General features: G+C 47.4%; 1 protein-coding gene across 4 annotated transcripts in view; it reads right to left on the bottom strand.

Annotated features, from left to right (window-relative positions):
• acsbg2 (acyl-CoA synthetase bubblegum family member 2) overlaps positions 1-9,071 on the bottom strand; it is a 68,446-nt gene extending 59,375 nt beyond the window's left edge. For 2 of the 4 annotated variants that reach the window (XM_072482572.1, XM_072482575.1), the window contains exons 1-2: positions 8,910-9,071; positions 4,709-4,844 (exon numbers count right to left, since the gene is read on the bottom strand). In XM_072482572.1, the coding sequence (XP_072338673.1) occupies positions 4,709-4,844; positions 8,910-8,925 (152 nt within the window). In that variant the 5' untranslated portion in view covers positions 8,926-9,071. Of the gene's footprint in view, positions 1-4,708; positions 4,845-5,120; positions 5,229-5,251; positions 5,398-8,909 lie in introns of those variants that run through there. The other 2 variants (XM_072482573.1, XM_072482574.1) reach the window with 2 other exon arrangements.
• Between the last annotated feature and the right edge of the window lie 14,682 nt (positions 9,072-23,753).

Raw genomic sequence — 23,753 nt, 5'->3', positions numbered from 1 at the left:
TGGAAAGAGTAGGTGACCAAACATTTTAACAATGCAACAGCCAAGAACACGAGGGTGGAAGTGCAACAGTTAGCTCATGACAACACCCTCAATCTCAAGGACCCCTTTAGGGTTTAATAGCCACACAATCGCAAAAGGTAACATTGCCCGTAAATGCATATTTCAGGAGTAGAATTTCCATGGAGGGACAGACCAGCAGACATCCCAAAGCCAAATGAAGTATTATTGAAGTGAAGTTACTGTGTAACGAGGGAGAAGTGACAGCAAAGTTGCTGCCGCTTCCTCAGAAGAGAGTCACGGGTTATTTTCCTTCCATCTGAGAGGGTAGACAGTTCAACGACACATCCAAACGTTGACAGGACCAACAGCGCCGCACTCCTGTGCTCCCTCAGGGCCACGCTGGAGTATCAGCGTTGTGCTCAAGTCTCGAGAGTGGGACTTCAACCCACAAGGTTCTGACTCAGTGGAGAGAGTGCGATCAACAGAGACAGGGCTGACGCAAAGTAAATGCCCGAGGGAAACCCCGTGGAGGCAGACATTGTCCAACCCTCCCTCCACTAACAAAAAAAAAAAAAAAGCTCCTCGACGTGAAACATTCTCAAGGTAAGAAAGAAGTCTAAACGAAAATTTGACAAAACGGCCATGTGGAATTTTTAAGCTTCCATCTGACTGCACTGTGAAACACAGCAATCAGCTTGAAGACCCCAGCGTCCGCCTTCCTCAGCTGCTGTTCTGAATTTAAGTTTCAGAATGACAAGAGTTAGATCATCAGAACCAGACTCATAAATGTTGATATTTAGAACCAATGTCTTACTGGCCCAAACCCACCATTTACAAAGTTACATTTTAGCCCAAGGTGAGCATATCTCTACACCCCCTTTCACTTTCAGCCAAAGTCAAGACAAATGAGGCTTTAAACTGGTGTAATCAAAACCCAAAAGTGGTGAAAATACCTGGCAGGACAGGTAGCAATTGCAGAGAGAGAAACGGAGCTACAGGTTTGATTTCCAGCATTCACAGTATTCTGCTCTTAGAAAACTGGTGCAATCTATTTGAAACTCAGGGCTGGATTCTTCCGCCCCGCCCGCCGCAAGATCGCCACGGACGCGGACCGAGTAAACGTCCATTGACCTTGGGCATGAATTTCCAGTCGGCAGGTAGGCGTGGCCGGAGAATCCCGCCCTCAAATTCTGACAGCTCTCCCACCAACAGCTCTACTTGCTTTTATGCCCCAAAAGCTGGAATTTTAGTGATTTACGTTTGAAGACTCTAAAATTATTTCAGCAGCACCAAATAACACTTGATCCAGCCCGACCAGCCGCAAACGAACAAGCTGATCCGAGAGATCAGTGCCACACTAACTCAGGATACTGTGCTCATTACGGAGCAAAACACCAAGCATAAAACATTACCATCATCATTTATTTGGCCACTTAAAAAAAAAAGGGGAGGACCTCAAATCTCCTGGCATACCACTGAATTGCTTGAAAGACACTATTATAGTCAACGCATGCTCAGAGAGGCAGGGTGAAAGAAAAACCACAATTTACTGGCTTATCATCCAATCAGAGAACAAATTAACTAGGTTAGCTTAATGTAAATAGGATGACAGAAAAGATTGTCTGACTACACTGCTTAGCAACAGAAAAATCTGGTCAGTCGCTTGGTTCTGGTGCCATTTAAGAACTGGATCACTGGGTAGCTCCATACTGGCTGCTAGGAAGGCACGGCAGCATAGATTGCATACTGCAGATAACCAACTGACTAGTGGGTGTAAAAACATAGCCCTATTGGCGGTCACCTCCCAGGGAAGGAGAGCAAGGCAAAGTTACAGATCTCTTATTGGAGCCGAAATTAAAGCTTTTCAGTGAGCAAGATGACCATCAGCGTTGTTAAGTCCCACACAAACAGCAGCCAGGAATGCAATGCTACATTTTTGAATACTTTTTGTAGGAGCATCTGGAACGGGCTGCCAGGGGCAGTGGTAGAGATGGGTACAATTGTCTTTTAAAAGGCAGTTAGACAGTTACATGGACAGGGTGGGTATAGAGGGATATGGGCCAAATTCAGGCAAGTGGGACTAGCTTAGAGATAGAAACTGGGCAGCTTGGACAAGCTGAGCCGAAGGGCCTTTTCCATGCTGTAAACATCTATGACTAAATCTAGCCTACCAATCCTACCATAACCTCACAAAATCTGCCAGAACACAGCCACGCAGCTGCAGGAGATACTGCATCTGGTACACAGCTGTGCCACATTCTGTGGGCACAGCATCCATGGGCACAGGAGGTACACACATGCACAGACACAGAAGTTAAACAATACTATGTATCGGACTACACCAAATATTATTGGCAGGCGTCACTGACGGCACGGATATCTATATCCCGATTATCAGCAACAATAAGATTCCAGACATTCCTTTCAGGGTGAAGACTGCATCAATCATGCTTCAATGAGATTTGACTTGAAGGAATACTGGTGATTGCACACATTGATGGTATAGTCATTCTCAGCAATTAGTGAGTAACACGTCAAACAAGTCAACAGAATTAACCCATTTCATAAGAACAGGTACGTCAAACAAGTCAACAGAATTAACCCATTTCATAAGAACAGGTTTGGCAGTTAATGTAACAGAGGGATAAAAGGAGTCCGTCAAACCGGTTCAGCTATCAGCTCACTGAACCCAACTCCATACACTTGCCTTTGACCCATATCTTGGTAGATATTTGTTAGCCAAACAAATGAGCAGTCTCAAGAGTTTAAATTTACAATTGATCGAGCATCAACTGCCCTTTGTAAAAAGAGATTTCCAAACCTCTCGCGCCCTTTTTGAGTGAAGAAGTGTTTCTGAATTTCACGCACGGAAGGCGTGGCTGTAATTTTTGGACCCTCGTCCCCTCCCCCACTCCACCCCCAACCAATAGAAATAGTTCCTCTTTATCTACGGCACACATGTCCCTAAATACCATGAAATCTTTGATCAAAATCAGCCCCATAGCCTTCAAAATACAAGGGAACAGCAAAGCAAAATTTCTCCTTGTAAATTAACCTTTGTGGAGTCCAGGGCCGCCGTTCGCTGGCTGTTGCAATTCACTTTTCCCCGCGTCAGCGCACCCCCGCAGCGTGGGGAGACTTCAATGGGAAACTCCATTGATAAGTGTCGGGAATCCCGCCGACAGTGAACGGCAAAGCAATGAGAAATACACGGCTGGGGGCCAGGAGAATCCAGCTCCAGGCACCATGGCTGGTAAATCTACGCCGCACTCCCTCGCACGGCCACATATCCTTCCCAAGGCTCTGCATGACCTCTATCCTCTTGTATTTTACTCCAGTCAGTGTAAAGGGCAGCCTCCAGTGACCTTTTTATCCCTCATTGAAGCACTATCAATTACGACGAGACGAGAGAGCAATCAAGGCTTTATTACACAGGTGTGGCCTCCTACAGCTGCCGCCAAAATGGCTGCCATTCGGCGAGCACACACATTTATACTCAGTCTACTGGGCGGAACCAGCAGGCAGGGATCTACCCCCTTACCTGTAGTACAGGGGCCTTACCGTAATATGCAGTAAATACAATATAATACAACAGTGGTGACTACCACGCATTCTTTCTGTACCTGTTCATTATGTTTTAAAGGAACCTGGATTCAGATGGGCAGGTGCAAGGAATAGAGATGTGACCAGAAAAGGGCTGATTCCACTAGTTTTCCCCATCGCTGACTAGGAAACATGCATGGATGTTTCTCTATTTGAAAGTTTATTTCCAGTTCTAGTCCTATAGCCATAGCATTAATCTAATTATAATTATAAAAATACTAAGTGATCTGATCAAGAGGTAGAAAGTCCTTTTGAAAAGATGAAAATATGCCCATGCTGACTTGTGGGCCCATGGGGCAGCACCGTAGCCTTGTGGATAGCACAATTGCTTCACAGCTCCAGGGTCGATTCTGGCTTGGGTCACTGTCTGTGCGGAGTCTGCACATCCTCCCCGTGTGTGCGTGGGTTTCCTCCGGGTGCTCCGGTTTCCTCCCACAGTCCAAAGATGTGCAGGTTAGGTGGATTGGCCATGATAAATTGCCCTTAGCGTCCAAAATTCCCCTTCGTGTTGGGTGGGGTTACTGGGTTATGGGGATAGGGTGGCGGTGTTGACCTTGGGTAGGGTGCTCTTTCCAAGAGCCGGTGCAGACTCGATGGGCTGAATGGCCTCCTTCTGCTCTGTAAATTCTATGATTGTCATTCTGGAGGTTTCACCGTCTACACGCGGTGTTAATGATCTCCATTAAGAGCACCCAGTCATGTACCCATGATTGCCGAATTAGGAGAAAAAAATGCAAACATTGTTTAGATATTGTGACGGTTACAGTCCCCCACACACAGCATACACTGCATATTCTAACCACAATCCTCTTATCTGGTTACAGTTACAAAAAGAAGTGTTCAAAATGTTACTGCGGGCCCGCCTTCTGCCAGGATCAAGCCCTCGCACATGCATGCTCCAGGATGCAATATCATTTCAGTCTGACATCTCAGCTCCTCGAGATAAAGGGATTGCCGAGATTAAATATACATAGAACGCTTGACCAAATTGCAAAGCACCACCATTCTTTACACACACATAATAAAAAGGAGAGAAATACAACGAAGGCATTTCTCTGGAGGCTGCTAGGTGTTGCGAGAGGAAATTACTGATCCAGAATACTACCTTTCCGCAAACTCCGTCGTGTCGGAACAGGACATATCTCCGCTCGGCAGTGGGCTGTCTGACCGCTGCTGATAATCTCTGATCCCGGGTGCCGGCTCGATGAGACTTAGCGACATATCGGACAAGACTGCTCCTGCTGAGAGGGGGGAGGGAGGTAGAGATGCCACATGTTAAAAAGTCGGACGTTCAAGGCAGGCAGCAGCAGTGAGTCAACAGCTGCTGAGAGGTCACAAAACAAGAGGAAGGCGGTTGCTGCCGTGCCCCAGAGCGGTCCAGGAAGTTGCTGCGAGCTTATCCGCACCGGCCAGTGGAGGGGAACAATATGGTTACAGGAACTCTCTCAATTCCAGCCAATTTCCCTGCTCTTGCTCTGTGCGCGCCCTCGCCCCGCTGTACATTATTGCTACTTCACCTGTCACTTTGTAAGTTTCACTCAGCCCAGTCTCGGCCCTTTCTGGACCTGGCTCCCTGCATCTCACTCACTCCCTCCACACACCTCAATCCACCAATATATACACACACAGGCACATTTAAAAACCTTACCCTTTCCGCCCTGCGTCCACTCCGCGCCTCTCCGATCCTTTTTATCATCAACTGCGGGGTCCGACCCACTTTTGCGTAGCACTTTGGGACGTGCTGACACCAGGCAAGAAAAAGGTTACTACAGTTCAAGCGCGCTACCCACCCACTAGAAGTCACATGGGGCTCCTAGTCTGACAACAATTTTTGCATTTTTAAATAAAGGTTCGAGAGAGAGAGAGAGCACTGGGTGAACCCAGGAACCCCTTCTTTGAAATGAATCCAGATTACAAAAAAAAATAATCAGCAATATTGATCCATATTACAAAAAATTCATATTGATTCGGATCAAAAAAACCCAGCAATATTGATCCAGATTACAAAAAATTATAAGTGGTATTGATTCAGATTACAAAAGTAGTATCAGCAATACTGATCCAGGTTACAAACGAAAAAAATCAGCAACATTGATCCAGTCTGCTTCTAAATGGTTGTTTGGGTCATGAACATCCACTCTGTTCCTCCCATTGGAACCTTATCAAAAGCAGTTCCTCCCATTGGAACCTTATCAAAAGCAGTTATGTAAATGTCTCAACTAAATTTGAGACGGGTTACTTTAACTGGCTGCCCAGTTACATACCCGAACAAAATCAACAGTACATGTTTGATTATATGTGGGGCAACTCCTATCGATCCTTTTGGAGATAACCAACAAATATTTGTGTCAAGTAAGGCTGCAGGCACAATTCTCTACTAACATGGTAGGGCACTGTGTCTGCCTTGTCGATCGTCACAAGTTTCATGAAGTTTCCAGTGTTGCGTTCATTAAGATCATTGCTGCAGTCTCCCCAACGGATTTCAATCAGGGGACATGCCAAGAAAGTGACAGCTGCTGTGGCAGAGGTCCATCAGCTATCTCACACTGCCTCCCAGAAAAATGGCCAGTCCAATCTTTCTGAAACATCAGCAAGGGGGCTAACAGGAAATGCATACGGGCAGTCCCTGTATCCAATCCTGTTGCTTTTCGTTTGACAGAATAACAGGCATTCCTAAATGGCCAGTGTCACTAAAGCAAACAATGAAGGAAAGGGTGGCCTCAGATCACACCATCGTCATTCCAGTGTCTGGCAGAAGAAGCTATGTTAGAAAATACATGGGATGGGAAAAATAAATGTGGCAACCCAAACTCTTCCCCTCACCTGAAAGTGCAGCAGAACCATTGGTGATGGAGGAGGAATTCTGAAACCCACTTAGTCTTGTGAGCAAGTTAAAGGGATCCCTACCAAGCTAAGACGAGACAAATATTATTCTCCCCCCCCCCCCCCCCCTCCTCACAGCAGCCAAATTGGTTATTTGATTACACAATTATGATCGTAATTGAATTATCGATCAGTTTGGCCCATTTGTAGAAATAAAATGAAAAGGCAGATGATTTAGACAAATCAGCTGCTCTCTCCCCATCTGCAAAATAAATGAAAGATTTATCAAAAATAAAAGTTTGCTGGTTTTCCCTCAGAGAGGCTAAGGAAGGCCCTAACAAGAGAGTGCCAAAATTACAAAATGCATAAAGAATGATTTTACCAATTGTTGGCAAATCGATAATAGAAAAGGCAGAAGCAGAGGCTAATTTTAAAAATGGTTATGAACATGGAATGTTTCATCACAGGCACCCAGTGAGGCTTAGACTGAAATAGTATTTAAAATGGGAATTAAATGAGGATCTTAAAATAGGAATATGGGAAATGCGCAGAGAAAATGGTTTTGAATAGATAGTGCTCCAGTAGAATTCGCTCTGCCATACGTACAGTGGGCTGAATGGCCTCCATCAGGGTTTCAATTTCTATCATTCTACAAGCGTGGAAGGAGCCAAAAATCAGAAACATTGCAGTAATAAATCAAGTGTCCATGTTGTCCCTGTAGCAGCTTTGATAAAATGACAGACGCATTAGAAAACTGAAAGGTTCCCATTTTGTTTGTACAGGCTGTCTTACTGTACTCATTTGCCATATGGTGATGCTCAAAGCATAACTATAGCCTCCACACACAGTATTACAAAATAAAGAGAGCCCCAAACAATGCCTGTAAATTACAGCAAAAATCATTTGCAGGCAGCGCAAAGTGGCAGAGCAAAGCACCCTCTCTCCCCCTTCATCCCCAATTCTCTGTGAATTCTTGATCTAACCACCAGGGTTGGTGCAAGTTGAAAGTTGTTCCCACAGAAAAATAATGAAAATTGAAAAGCTTGTCATCCCTGGGTCACTCTCATACCATTTTACAGCTTACTAAAAGAACTAGCAGTGATGGTATTTTTGTATTCTGTGGCTCTGCATCATTCAATTACAAATCCCATCCTGTACTAATACATCATTGAAATAAAAGCAAATAAAATTGTGGAATTTCAAAGTCAAACTGGGAACCAGTTAAATGGAGCCTTAGAACACTCAACTTTGCCACTTGTGTGCCAGGTTGCAGGAAGCCTCCTAGTTCAGTGTACCAACCGCTCCCTAGTTTTTCTACTACATCCTCATTGGTCAAGTTCCACAACAGGCATCTCTACTCCCTGGCCTATACCCAGGACTATCCACAAGCAACCTCATTTTTACACCAGAATTAAAAATCCTGGGTTTCTTGCCATCCTACCTGGCTGAACATCTTACTCAGTTACCAGGCACAGGACGATCCTGACTGAATAGCACCTTCTCTTCAGGAATGTTAATTCTGCCTGAACCAGAGTAATTGAGATTGCATTTTGTCCTCTCCAAAAAAATATAGCATTTGTAGAACACTCAATATCTGCAGGGGAATGCTTCTTATAAAACATTTATCAATTGCCATCTGTGAGCATGCATATGATTGGTAAAACATAGTAATTGTCAAAGCAAACAGCTGCTGGCTGTATCATAATTTGAAACAGCACAGGAAAACATGCAATTATTCACAGATTTCCAAGCCTTTGGTTTTATTAACATGAAAGTAGAAAATGATCAGCTAGCTTTTCAAAATGATAGAGCAGCACTTTGGATTCAATTGAAATCCAAGATTTTCAATAGAACACTCAGCACAAAATAAATGCGTTAAGCATTTGCAGTTGATACCCCCCTCGATATTTAGCAGTATATTAAATAAATTCCAAAGCACTACTTTGATAACATCTGAAAACTTCATCACATTTGGCAGTGAACAGATATTAAATCAAAATTGCGATTTTAAAAAAAAATCATTAAAAAATTGATCAACTGAGGACATTGTTGCCTCAGAACACCACAACAACACATACTGCAGCTGAATTGTAGGTTGCTGGATAACTGACAAAAATATTTCTCGATGTCAAAGCTGCATCATTTTCAATCGTAGAGCTATTTAAAGCTACTGCAGAGATCTCAAATCGCTAAAAGAAACTCCTCTAACATGGTGCCATTTCATTCAAACAGTGGTGTCCGAATGAATGAATCCCTATTCCATATTTCCCAAATCATTTTAAAGTTTAACAAAATAAACTGCTGCTACGTGAACAGCTCTAGCTCATCAACAGATCAAACAATCAATAGTTAAACCGTTCCATAGTTCCCATGCTTTGGCGTTTTTAATTTAAAAAAAAAGCCCATTTCGGCATTGTATCGACACAGATGCAATCGATATAGAATTTTAATTTCTCTTGTAAACAAAACCGACCATTCCTTACATTCTATCCTTGGCATAGTATGAGAGGGTTTAACCCAACTTGACACCAAAGCCTGCAGCTTCTGTAAATCTACAAGCAAGGCTAGTCCATGAAAATAGCTGGTCTCCTTCCTGTTTGAAACACAATCGCCGCCCGCATTGTTCAAGCAGTTTCCTCTCCCCCTCTAGAGTAACCAGTGATGTAACATTTCCTGCCATCTGATTGGCTACAACTGTCTGCAGGTACCCCATCACCCCATGTAACCACAGCCCTTATATGGCAACATCCTCAGATTACATGGTCGTAGTTCATTGGTGAATGACAACCACTGCTGATCTTCTCAAATAAACCTCACTGGGAGACATTAGCTGCTTGATTCTGTGCGCAAGTCACACCCACCCGCATGCGCAAGTACACACATTCACGTCCCTTAACAGCTGCTTAAAAACCTTTGGATTGTTCACATCATTGATACAATTATCAACCCCCCCCTTCCACCCGACCACTCCAGTTTACTACAAAAATATACAACCCAAAGGCTACAATTGAAAGATAAAGGCAGGATTTATAATAGAGTCACATCTCCATGTTGCCCCTTCTTAATAAATGTCCTGACAAAGATATGCACGGTAATGTTTTGCAATAGATTTCACATGCCAGAGTGAAGCCATGGTTCAAGTCTACCTTTACCTCGGAATGGTATGGTTTCAAGTCCCACATCGAGAGGTGTAAACAAATACTCCCGGTTGACAAATCATTGCATTGCTGAGGGTATGCTCTTTTTAAGTGCGATGTTAACCCGTCATCTCAGGTGGGTGCATTTGATCCCATGCAGAAGTTTTTTCTTGGTAACCTGGCCAATATTTCTTTTTATTTATTTGTTCTTGGGATGTGGGCATCACTGGCGAGGCCAGTAAAGGTGGTGGTGAGCCATCTTCTTGAACCGCGGCAGTCTGTGTGGGGTAGATAGACCCATAGTGCTGCTAGGGAAGGAGTTCCGGGCCTTTGACCCAGCAACAGTGACGGAACAGCGATATATTTCCGAGTCGGGATAATGCATGGCTTGAAGGTGAACTTGCATGTGGCAGTGTCCCCACGGATCTGTTGCCCTTGTCCAACCTGTTTCGGGGGGAGGGGGACACATTTCTCACTCAAGAGGCCACTGAGCAAATTTCAGAAATTTGGGCGGCACAGTGGTTAGCACTGCTGCCTCACAGCTCCAGGGACCGGGTTCAATTCCAGCCTCGGGTGACTGTGGAATTTGCGCTTTCGTCCGTGTCTGCCTGGGTTTCTTCCGGGTGCTCCGGGTTCCTCCCATAGTCCAAAGATGTGCAGGTGAGGTGGACTGGCCATACTAAATTGCCCCTTAGTGTCCAAAAGGTTAGGCAGGGTTACTGGGTTACAAGGAGCGGGTGGAGGCGTGGACTTAAGTAGGGTGCTCTTTCCAAGAGCTGGTACAGATTCGATGGGGCCAGAGCAGACTCAGTGGGCCAAATGGCCTCCTTCTGCACTGTGGGGATTCTATTAAGTTTCTATTCTATTACAAAAGATAAAGTTTGGCACTATATTAATGACAACGTTAAAAATAACTGAAGGAACATAGGAAACAACTTGCTGAGCAAAAACCAATAAATAAAAATGAGTAACTTAGAGTGTAATGAATATCGCTTATTGTCACAAGTAGGCTTCAAATGAAGTTACTGTGAAAAACCCCTAGTCACCACATTCCAGCACTTGTTCGGGGAGGCTGGTACAGGACTTGAACCATACTGCTAGCCTGACTGGGTCTGCTTTAAAAGCCAGCGATAACGTTAAAGTGTGTGTCTCTATCCCTCCCATGCTCAGAGTCCTCAACACTCACTCACCCTCTGGGAAAGTGTATGTGTGTGTGAGTATGTGTGTGTGTGCTTGGGAGTGAGACAGACTTACTGACACATTCAGGCCCAGCACACACATTCCCCACAAACTCTGGCTCACCTTCCCCCCAATCTCTCCCCCCACTCAAGCCCTCCTCTGCCCGCAAACCCCCGCCAACCCCCCCCCCCCCCCAGCTACCCTCCCTCACACCCTCCCCATGACTCTCTCACACTCTCTCACACTCTCTCACACTCTCCATCACACTCTCTCACACTCTCCACCAAACTCTCCCAAACTCTTTCACACTCTCCACCACACTCTCACACTCTCCACAACACTCTCCCACACTCTCCCACATTCTCCACCACACTCTCACACTCTCCACCACACTCTCCCACACTCTCACACTCTCTCACACTCTCGCACACTCTCACACTCTCTCACACTCTCCACCAAACTCTCCCAAATTCTTTCACACTCTCCACCACACTCTCTCACATTCACTCCCTCTCACTCTCTCACACTCACTCTCTCACACTCACATTTCTCCACCACACTCTCGCACACTCTCACACTCTCTCACACTCTCCACCAAACTCTCCCAAACTCTTTCACACTCTCCACCACACTCTTTCACGCTCTCCACCACACTCTCCCACACTCTCTCACATTCTCCACCACACTCTCACACTCTCCACCACACTCTCCCACACTCTCTCACACTCTCGCACACTCTCACACTCTCTCACACTCTCCACCAAACTCTCCCAAACTCTTTCACACTCTCCACCACACTCTCTCACATTCACTCCCTCTCACTCTCTCACAATCACTCTCTCACACTCACATTTCTCCACCACACTCTCGCACACTCTCACACTCTCTCACACTCTCCACCAAACTCTCCCAAACTCTTTCACACTCTCCACCACACTCTTTCACGCTCTCCACCACACTCTCCCACACTCTCTCACATTCTCCACCACACTCTCACACTCTCCACCACACTCTCCCACACTCTCTCACACTCTCTCACACTCTCGCACACTCTCACACTCTCTCACACTCTCCACCAAACTCTCCCAAACTCTTTCACACTCTCCACCACACTCTCTCACATTCACTCCCTCTCACTTTCTCACACTCACTCTCTCACACTCACATTTCTCCACCACACTCTCGCTCACTCTCACACTCTCTCACACTCTCCACCAAACTCTCCCAAACTCTTTCACACTGTCCACCACACTCTCTCACATTCTCCACCACACTCCCTCTCACTCTCTCACACTCACTCTCTCACACTCACATTTCTCCACCACACTCTCTCACACTCTCACACTCTCTCACACTTTCCACCAAACTCTCCCAAACTCTTTCACACTCTCCACCACACTCTCACACTCTCCACCACACTCTCCCACACTCTCTCACATTCTCCACCACAGTCTCACACTCTCCACCACACTCTCCCACACTCTCTCACACTCTCTCACATTCTCGCACACTCTCACACTCTCCACCAAACTCTCCCAAACTCTTTCACACTCTCCACCACACTCTCTCACATTCACACCCTCTCCTCTCTCACACTCACTCTCTCACACTCACATTTCTCCACCACACTCTCTCACACTCTCACACTCTCTCACACTCTCCACCACACTCTCTCACACTCTCCACCAAACTCTCCCAAACTCTTTCACACTCTCCACCACACTCTCTCACACTCTCCACCACACTCTCTCACATTCACTCCCTCGCACTCTCTCACATTCACTCTCTCACACTCACATTTCTCCACCACACTCTCTCACACTCTCACACTCTCCACCAAACTCTCCCAAACTCTTTCACACTCTCCACCACACTCTCTCACACTCTCCACCACACTCTCTCACACTCTCAAATTCTCCACCACACTCTCTCATACTCACCACCACACTCTCTCATACTCTCACACTCTCCACCGCACTCTCACACTCACTCTCTCACACTCTCTCACACTCACATTCTCCATCACAATCTCTCGCACTCTCACATTCTCCACCACACCCTCTCACACTCTCTCACACTCTCTCACACATTCTCTCACATTCTCCACCACACTCTCTCACACTCTCCACCACACTCTCACACTTTCTTGCACTCTCCACCACACTCTCTCACACTCTCCACCACACACTCTCACGCTCTCTCACACTCTCACACTCTCTCACACTCTCCACCACACTCTCACACACTCTTTCACACTCTCCACCACACACTCTCACACTCTCCACCACACACTCATACACTCTTTCACACTCTCCACCACACTCTCACACACTCTTTCACACTCTCCACCACACTCTCTCACACTCTCACACTCCCTCACACTCTCCACCACACACTCACACACTCTTTCACACTCTCCACCACACTCTCTCACTCTCTCACACTCTCCACCACACTCTATCACACTCTGCCACACTCTCTCACATGCTCACACTCTCCACCACACTCTCACACCCTCTCTCACACTCTCCACCACACTCTCTCACACTCTGCCACTCTCTCTCACACCTCACACTCTCCACCACACTCTCCCACACTCTCTAGCAAACTCTCCCACACTCTCTCAGACTCTCCACCACACTCTCCCACACTCTCCCACTCTCTAGCAAACTCTCCCACACATTCTCACACTCTCCACCACACACTCTCTCACTTTCCACCACACTCTTTCACACTCCACCAAATTCTCTCACACCCTCACACTCTACCACACTCTCTCACACTCTCCACCAAACCCTCTCACACTCTCCACCACACTCTTTTACACTCTCCACCACATCCTCTCACACTCTCTCACACTCTCCACCACACCCTCTCACACTCTCTCACACTCTCCACCACACTCTCTCACACTCTCTCAAACTCTCCACCACACTCTCCCACACTCTCTCACACTCTCTCAAACTCTCTCACATTCGCTCCCTCTCACTCTCTCACACTCACTCTCTCACACTCACATTTCTCCACCACATTCTCTCACACTCTCTCACACTCTCCACCACACTCTCTCACACTCTCTCACACTCTCTCACACTCTCACATTCTCCACCACACTCTCTCACATTCACCACCACACTCTCTCACACTCTCACACTCTCCACCGCACTCTCACACCCACTCTCTCACACTCTCTCATACTCTCTCACACTCACATTCTCCACCACAATCTCTCACACTCTCACATTCTCCACCACACTCTCTCACACTCTCTCACACTCTCTCAAACTCTCCACCACACTCTCTCACACTCTCCACCACACTCTCACACACTCTCCACCATGCTCTCTCACACTCACCACCACATTCTCTCACACGCTCACACGCTCCACCACACTCTCACACTCACTCTCTCACACTCTCTCATGCTCTCTCACACTCACATTCTCCACCACAATCCCTCACACTCTCACATTCTCCACCACACTCTTTCACACTCTCACACATTGTCTCACACTCTTACACTCTCACTCAAACTCTCCACCACACTCTCTCACACTCTCCATCACACTCTCTCACACTCTCTCACTCTCCACCACACTCCACCAAATTCTCTCACACTCTCACACTCTACCACACTCTCTCACACTCTCCACCAAACCCTCTCACACTCTCCACCACACTCTTTTACACTCTCCACCACACCCTCTCACACTCTCTCACACTCTCCACCACACTTTCTCACACTCTCTCAAACTCTCCACCACACTCTCCCACACTCTCTCACACTCTCTCAAACTCTCTCACATTCACTCCCTCTCACTCTCTCACACTCACTCTCTCACACTCACATTTCTCCACCACATTCTCTCACACTCTCACACTCTCTCACACTCTCCACCACACTCTCTCACACTCTCCACCACACTCTCACACACTCTCCACCACACTCTCTCACACTCTCACATTCTCCACCACACTCTCTCACACTCACCACCACACTCTCTCACACTCTCACACTCTCCACCGCACTCTCACACTCACTCTCTCACACTCTCTCATACTCTCTCACACTCACATTCTCCACCACAATCTCTCACACTCTCACATTCTCCACCACACTCTCTCACACACTCTCACACTCTCTCAAACTCTCCACCACACTCTCTCACATTCTCCACCACACTCACCACCACACTCTCTCACACTCTCACACTCTCCACCACACTCTCACACTCACTCTCTCACACTCTCTTATACTCTCTCACACTCACATTCTCCACCACTATCTCTCACACTCTCACATTCTCCACCACACTCTTTCACACTCTCACACATTATATCACACTCTCACACTCTCCACCACACTCTCTCACACTCTCCATCACACTCTCTCACACTCTCTCACATCTGCACCACACTCTATCACACTCACATTTCTCCACCACATTCTCTCACACTCTCCACCATACTCTCACACACTCTCCACCACACTCTCTCACAATCTCCACCACACTCTCTCACACTCACCACCACACTCTCTCACACTCTCACACTCTCCACCACACTCTCACACTCACTCTCACACTCTCTCATACTCTCTCACACTCACATTCTCCACCACAATCTCTCACATTGTCACATTCTCCACCACACTCTTTCACACTCTCACACATTGTCTCACACTCTCACACTCTCCACCACACTCTCTCACACTCTCTCAAACTTTCCACCACACTCTCTCACACTCACCACCACACTCTCTCACACTCTCACATTCTCCACCACACTCTTTCACACTCTCACACATTGTCTCACACTCTCACACTCTCCACCACACTCTCTCACACTCTCCACCACACTCTCTCACACTCTCCATCACAATCTCTCACACTCTCACATTCTCCACCACACTCTCTCACACTCTCTCAAACTCTCCACCACACTCTCTCACATTCTCCACCACACTCACCACCACACTCTCTCACACTCTCACACTCTCCACCGCACTCTCACACTCACTCTCTCACACTCTCTCATACTCTCTCACACTCACATTCTCCACCACAATCTCTCACACTCTCACATTCTCCACCACACTCTTTCACACTCTCACACATTGTATCACACTCTCACACTCTCCACCACACTCTCTCACACTCTCTCAAACTCTCCACCACACTCTCTCACACTCTCCATCACACTCTCTCACACTCTCTCACATCTGCACCACACTCTCTCACACTCACATTTCTCCACCACATTCTCTCACACTCTCCACCACACTCTCACACACTATCCACCACACTCTCTCACAATCTCCACCACACTCTCTCACACTCACCACCACACTCTCTCACACTCTCCACCACACTCTCACACTCACTCTCTCACACTCTCTCATACTCTCTCACACTCACATTCTCCACCACAATCTCTCACATTCTCCACCACACTCTTTCACACTCTCACACATTGTCTCACACTCTCACACTCTCCACCACACTCTCTCACACTCTCTCAAACTCTCCACCACACTCTCTCACACTCACCACCACACTCTCTCACACTCTCACATTCTCCACCACACTCTTTCACACTCTCACACATTGTCTCACACTCTCACACTCTCCACCACACTCTCTCACACTCTCCACCACACTCTCCATCACACTCTCTCACACTCTCTCACATCTGCACCACACTCTCTCACACTCCCACTCTCTCACATTCTCCACTACACTCTCTCACACTCTTTCACATTCTCCACCACACTCTCCCTCACTCTCCACCACACTCTCACACTCTGCACCACACTCTCTCACACTCTCCACCACACCCTCTCACACTCTCTCACACTCTCCACCACACTCTCTCAAACTCTCCACCACACTCTCCCACACTCTCTCACACTCTCTCAAACTCTCTCACATTCACTCCCTCTCACTCTCTCACACTCACTCTCTCACACTCATATTTCTCCACCACATTCTCTCACACTCTCTCACACTCTCCACCACACTCTCTCACACTCTCCACCACACTCTCTCATACTCTCTCACACTCACATTCTCCACCACAATCTCTCACACTCTCACATTCTCCACCACACTCTCTCACACTCTCTCAAACTCTCCACCACACTCTCTCACACTCTCCACCACACTCTTTCACACTCTCCACCACACTCTCTCACAGTCTCCACCACACTATCTCACACTCTGCACCACACTCTCTCACACTCTCCACCACACTCTCTCACACTCTCCACCACACTCTTTCACACTCTCCACCAAACTCTCTCACAGTCTCCACCACACTCTCTCACACTCTCCGCCACACTCTCTCACACTCTTCGCCACACTCTCTCACATTCTCCATCACACTCTCCATCACACTCTCTCACACTCTCCCACACACCCTCACACTCTCTCACTCCACCACACTCTCTCACCCTCTCTCACACTCTCCATCACACTCTCTCACACGCTTTCACACTCTCACACATTGTCTCACACTCTCACACTCTCCACCACACTCTCTCAAACTCTCCACCACCCTCTCTCACACTCTCTGTCACACTCTCTCACACTCTCTCACATCTGCACCACACTCTCTCACACTCTCTCACACTTCCACTCTCTCACATTCTCCACTACACTCTCTCACACTGTTTCACATTCTCCACCACACTCTCTCACACTCTCCACCACACTCTCTCACACTCTCACACATTGTCTCACACTCTCACACTCTCCATCACACTTTCTCACACTCTCTCAAACTCTCCACCACACTCTCTCACACTCTCCACCACACTCTCTCACACTCTCTCACACTCTGCACCACACTCTCTCACACTCTCCACTACACTCTCTCACACGCTCCGCCACACTCTCTCACACTCTCCGCCACACTCTCTCACACTCTCCGCCACACTCTCTCACACTCTCCGCCACACTCTCTCACACTCTCCACCACACTATCTCCCACTCTGCACCACACTCTCTCACACTCTCTCACATTCTCCTCTACTCTCTCTGACACTCTCCACCACACTATCTCACACTCTGCACCACACTTTCTCACACTCTCAATCGCACTCTCTCAACTTTATCACACTCTCCACCACACTCTCTCACACTTTCGCACACTCTCCACCACACTCTCTCACACACTATCTCACACTCTCTCACACTCTCCACCACACTCTCTCACACTCTCCACCGCACTCTCTGCCACATACTCTCACACTTTCTAATACTCTCCACCACACTCTCTCACATTCTCCGCCGCACTCTCTCACACTCTCCATCCCACTCTCTCACACTTCCCCCATTACACTCATTCTCTCCTTGTCTCTCCCCCCTCACAATCTCTCTTTCACACTCAGTTCCCAGTCACTTGCTCACTCAGATGCAGTGGGCCCCCGTCTCAGTGCCTCATAGTTCACTCCAGCCATGTCTGGGACCCGCTCTGGACACCTAGGTCCTGTTCCAAATACCTGGGTCATGCTCCCAGACACCTTTCCCCCCGCATTGCCACTCCCTTGGCCCTGTGCCCCGGCATCTCCACTCCCTGGGTCTTGCTCATTGGCCCTCAGTTCCCTGGGCCTGTTCCCTGGCTCTCCATCTCTCACTCTTCAGCTCCTGGCCTTCAGCTCCCCAGACTCTGCTTCTGGTCTTCAGATCCTCACGCCCTGCTCCTTGGCTCCTGCTTCTCAGTTCATCAGGCCCTGCTCCTTGGCTCCTGGCTGTCATCTCCTCAGGCCCTGTTCCTTGGCTCCTGACGTTCAGCTACTCAGGCCCTACTCCCTGGCTCCTGCCTCTCAGCTCCTCAGGCCCTGCTGCTTGGCTCCTGGCCCTCATCTCCTCAGGCCCTGCTGCTTGGCTCCTGACATTCAGCTCCCCAGGCCCCACTCCTTGGCTCCTGGCCCTCAGCTCCTCAGGCCCTGCTCCTTGGTTCCTGGCCCTCATCTCCTCAGGCCCTGCTGCTTGGCTCCTGGCCCTCAGCTTCCCAGGCCTTGCTCCTTGGCTTCAGGTCATTATCTCATTGCCCGTTGTTGGACCTTGCTGGGTGTAGATTAGCTGCTGTGCTTTCCTACAGTGCAATAGTGACTACCTCTCAAACAGTACTTCATTTGTTGTAAATTGTTTTGGGGCATCATGAAAGGTACTAAATGAATTGAAGGCCTTTCCTTTTTTAAAAATAATTTAGAGTACCCAATTTTTTCCCCAAATATTGGGGCAATTTAATGTGGCCAATCCACCTACCCTGCACATCTTTGGGTTGTGGGGGTGAGATTCACGCAGACACGGGAAGAATGTGCAAACTCCACATGGACAGTGAACCGGAGCCGGGATTGAACCCGGGTCCTCAGCTCCGTGAGGCAGCAGTGCTAATCACTGCACCACTGTGCTGTCCATGGATGGCCCCTCCTTCCAGGTGCTAATGCCTCCTTGTACAATACTAACTGTAATAGGTATTACGAGGCTATTATAGGGCCCTTCCAGATGCGACAAAAAGTTTAAGCTTCACTATATTTCACTAAAGCACTAAAGCAGTATGGTCTCAAATTGCCCAAGTCACAATTATGCTAGGGTCATGTCTGATTGTGGCTTGCTATTTTGGTTTCCTCTCTTGCCTGCTCACCTGCCTATAAGGTGAGGTTTGCACAGCCTTCCTCCCCACACCAACCGCACTTGCAAAGTCAAGTTCCAAACTTGGGAAGGGGGTTTCAATGGTTCAGGCCTTTTCACTGCAATAGAGGAGCCCACATACACACTTGAAGGTGCACTTTGTTTAGATGGTGGCGTAGTGGTAATGTTACTGGACTAGTAATCTCATAGGCCCAAAGTACTGTGCTGGGGACATGGGTTTGAATCCCACCATGGCAGTGGGAGGAATTGAAATTCAATTAATAAATATGGAATTTAAAGCTGGTCTCAGTAATGATGACCACAAAACTATCATTGATTGTTGTTAAAAAACATCTGGTTCACTAATGCTCTTTAGCGAAGGCAATCTGCCCTCCTGAACTGGTTTGGCCTACATGTGACTCTCTAGACCCACAGCAATGTGGTTCATGCTTAACTGCCCTCTGAAGTGGCCTAGCAAGCCACTATGAACAAAGAACAAAGAAATGTACATCACAGGAACAGGCCCTTCTGCCCTCCAAGCCCGTGCTGACCATGCTGCCCGACTAAACTACAATCTTCTACACTTCCTGGGTCCATATCCCTTTATTCCCATCCTATTCATGTATTTGTCAAGATGCCCCTTAAATGTCACTATCGTCCCTGCTTCCACCACCTCCTCCGGTAGCGAGTTCCAGGCACCCACTACCCTCTGTGTAAAAAACTTGCCTCGTACATCTACTCTAAACCTTGCCCCTCTCACCTTAAACCTATGCCCCCTAGTAATTGACCCCTCTACCCCGGGGAAAAGCCTCTGACTATCCACTCTGTCTATGCCCCTCATAATTTTGTAGACCTCTATCAGGTCGCCCCTCAACCTCCTTCGTTCCAGTGAGAACAAACCGAGTTTATTCAACCGCTCCTCATAGCTAATGCCCTCCATACCAGGCAACATTCTGGTAAATCTCTTCTGCACCCTCTCTAAAGCCTCCACATCCTTCTGGTAGTGTGGCGACCAGAATTGAACCCTATACTCCAAGTGTGGCCTAACTAAGGTTCTATACAGCTGCAACATGACTTGCCAATTCTTATACTCAGTGCCCCGTCCAATGAAGGCAAGCATGCCATATGCCTTCTTGACTACCTTCTCCACCTGTGTTGCCCCTTTCAGTGACCTGTGGACCTGTACTCCTAGATCTCTCTGACTTTCAATACTCTTGAGGGTTCTACCATTCACTGTATATTCCCTACCTGCATTAGACCTTCCAAAATGCATTACCTCACATTTGTTCAAGGGCAATTAGGGATGGGCAACAAATGTTACACTTGCCAGCGATGCCCACACCCCATGAAAGAATATTTCAAAAGTGGTCCAACCGTGACTAATAAGAAGAATTAAAGATAGCATTAGATCAAAGGAAGAGACTTATAATGTTGCTAATAAGAGTGCCTAAGAATGGGGAAGATTTTTGAATTCAGCAAAGCGTGACAAAAGATTGATAAAGAAGGAAAAAGAGAATATGAGATTCAATTAACAAGATGCATAAAAATAGACTAATGTAAATGTTTCAATAGCTATCTAAATGGGAAATGGTGAGTGAAAGTGTGTGTGAACACATTAAAAGCAGACACATATGAAATTATAATGGCAAGTAAGGAAATGGCAGAGACATTAAACAAACACTTTGTATCCGCCTTCAAAGTAGAATACATCAACAAAAAATCCAGGAAATAATGGGGAATAAGTGACGACTGAGAATGAGGAACTCAAAGAAATCAGTGCAAAAAATAGTACTGACGAAATTGATGGAGGTTAGTGGTGACAAATTCCTAGATCTGACGACTTCAACCCTAGGTAACTGCAGAGACAGTGGATGGATTGTTTTTGAACTTCCAGGATTTTAGAACAGTTCCCAAGGATTGGAAGGGAGCAAACATAACCTCGCTATGTAAGAAAGGAGGAAGTGAGAAAACAGGGAACTAAACATAATGTCAGGAGTAGGGAAAATGTTAGAATCTATCACTAGAAACAAAATAACAGTGGATTCAGAAAAAGCATTCACTGAGGTGCCAGACAAGAGGTTATTGCACAAAAATAAGACTGAAGTGATTGGGGGTAATATATTAGCATGGATTGAGCATTGGTTAATGGTGGAAAACAGAGAATCAGAATAAATGGGACATTATCAAGTGTTACAAACAGGAGGGGGGTTAATTTAAACAACACTAATTTCTCCTCTCACCCCCCATTCGTAAATAGGAAGATTTTTTTTGATTTGCTCTCCTCTTATAAATGGTGGTGTATTTCCCAGCTCCTCAATTTTCATATGATCCAATTTTCTATTAATAACCCAATAGCAAACCCGAGATAGGATGAATTTAAAGTCTTTGTTTATTTGCACTCACACAGATTTTTTTGAGGGGAAGGGCGGCAGCATTGCCTCCTTCACGTTCATTCAGCAAATGAGAAAATAAGAATTTCACAGCAAATACCACAGGAAAAAGAATCATTGTTTCCCGTGGGTTCCAGAGTACAGAATCAAAGTCCAACGAGGTACTCCTTCACGGAGGTCAGTGGGTTGAAAACCGCTGCTGTTTAATTCACTTTTCTGGTGGTGTTGACTTCACATGATCAGGTAGGCACGCAGAGATGAATCAGTCTTGGAGGTGAAGTACCACAGTCCCAGTAGAAACGCTGTGGATTTGCTTTGGCACTGTGGATAGTTTTTCAAGTCTCAGCAGAGAGCTCCTTTTTTGTGAGGCTGCTTGTAGGATCGTGTACAGCAGACCGAGCTTATAGTTCCGCAAGGCTCTGCAATCATAGAATCCCTACAAGGAGGCTATTCGGCCCATCGAGTCTGCACCAACCCTCCGAAAGAGAAAATATTACTGGTTACACACATTTGAGGTCCATGTCACATGACTCCCACCTCTCCATAATGTCTTTGACAAAGTGATGTGTATCCTTTTAAAACATTTATTTTTCTTTTAAATTTCCAATTAAGGGGCAAATTTATTTATTTATTTTTTAAATTCAGAGTACCCATTTATTTTTGTCCAATTTAAGGGGCAATTTAGCATGGTCAATCTACCTAACCTGCACATCTTTGGGTTGTGATGTTGAGACCCACGCAGACACGGGGAGAATGTGCGGACTCCACATGGACAATGACCTGGGCCGGGATCGAACCCAGATCTTCAGCGCCGTAGGCAGCAGTGCTAACCACTGTTCCACCGTGCCGCCCAGTGTATTCTAAATTTAAAAAAAACAACTTTTAGCTGCGTTCTGAGCTTTTCCAGCTTGATTTTGAGGGGCTTCAGAGTCATGGTTGAGCTCAACAACTAGCTGCTCTATTTTGAATCTACTTTAAGATCCAAACGTTCTACCATCAACTGGATCAGTTCACTTCTCTTCATTTTAATGGGAAATTTTAAGTGTTCCTCCCAGCTACAGCTTTCGGTGGCTTAGTATTAAAACTTGCTAAAGTTCCACTGTCCAAATTTTTATGGGTGACCCACACCAAGGCATCAAGAGTTGTCATTCTCTTTGTGATTCGGGAAAAGGAATCCGCAGCGTAAGTTACTGTTGTCGGAATTCTCCATCCGTTCACGCCGGCGGGATTCTCCCGCCCCGCTGCAGTGAATGGAGTTCCGGCTGAGTGCCAAATTCTCCGACCTTACTGTAGGTGGTGTCAGGGTGAACTCGCATTGGAGAATCCCGATAGGTCTGAATTCTCCACCTCGTGCCGCCGGTTAGCATAGTTACGGATGGGGCGGAGAATCCAGTGATGGGGAGAAAACCGGATCCCATCCGATTCCGATGCACTGGCCCCCTGCTGATGTCGGGATCCAGGGGCGAAATTCTCCGTAATTGGCACGGTGTCCGCCGACCGGCGCCAAAAACGGCGCAAATCAGTCCGGCATCGCGCCGCCCCAAAGGTGCGGAATCCTCCGCATCTTGAGTGGCCGAGCCCTAACCTTGAGGGGTTAGGCCCGCTCCGGACTGATTTCCGCCCCGCCAGCTGGCGGGAAAGGCCTTTGGTGCCCTGCCAGCTGGCGCGGAAATGACATTGCCGGGCGGCGCTTGCACGGGAGCATTAGCGGCCGCTCACGGCATCCCCGCGCATGCGCAGTGGAGGGGGTCTCTTCCATCTCCGCCATGGTGGAGACCATGGCGAAGGCGGAAGGAAAAAAGTGCCCCACGGCACAGGCCCGCCCGGGGATCGGTGGGCCCCGGTCGCGGGCCAGGCCACCATGGGGGCACCCCCTGGGGCCAGATCGCCCCACGCCCCCACCCCACCAGGACCCCGGAGCCCGCCCGCGCCGCCTTGTCCCGCCGGTAAGAGAGGTGGTTTAATCCACGCCGGCAGGACAGGCA

Source organism: Scyliorhinus torazame, chromosome 18, assembly GCF_047496885.1.
Source record: "Scyliorhinus torazame isolate Kashiwa2021f chromosome 18, sScyTor2.1, whole genome shotgun sequence".
NCBI classification, from domain to species: Eukaryota; Metazoa; Chordata; class Chondrichthyes; order Carcharhiniformes; family Scyliorhinidae; genus Scyliorhinus; species Scyliorhinus torazame.
This window is presented reverse-complemented; position numbering and strand designations above follow the sequence as displayed.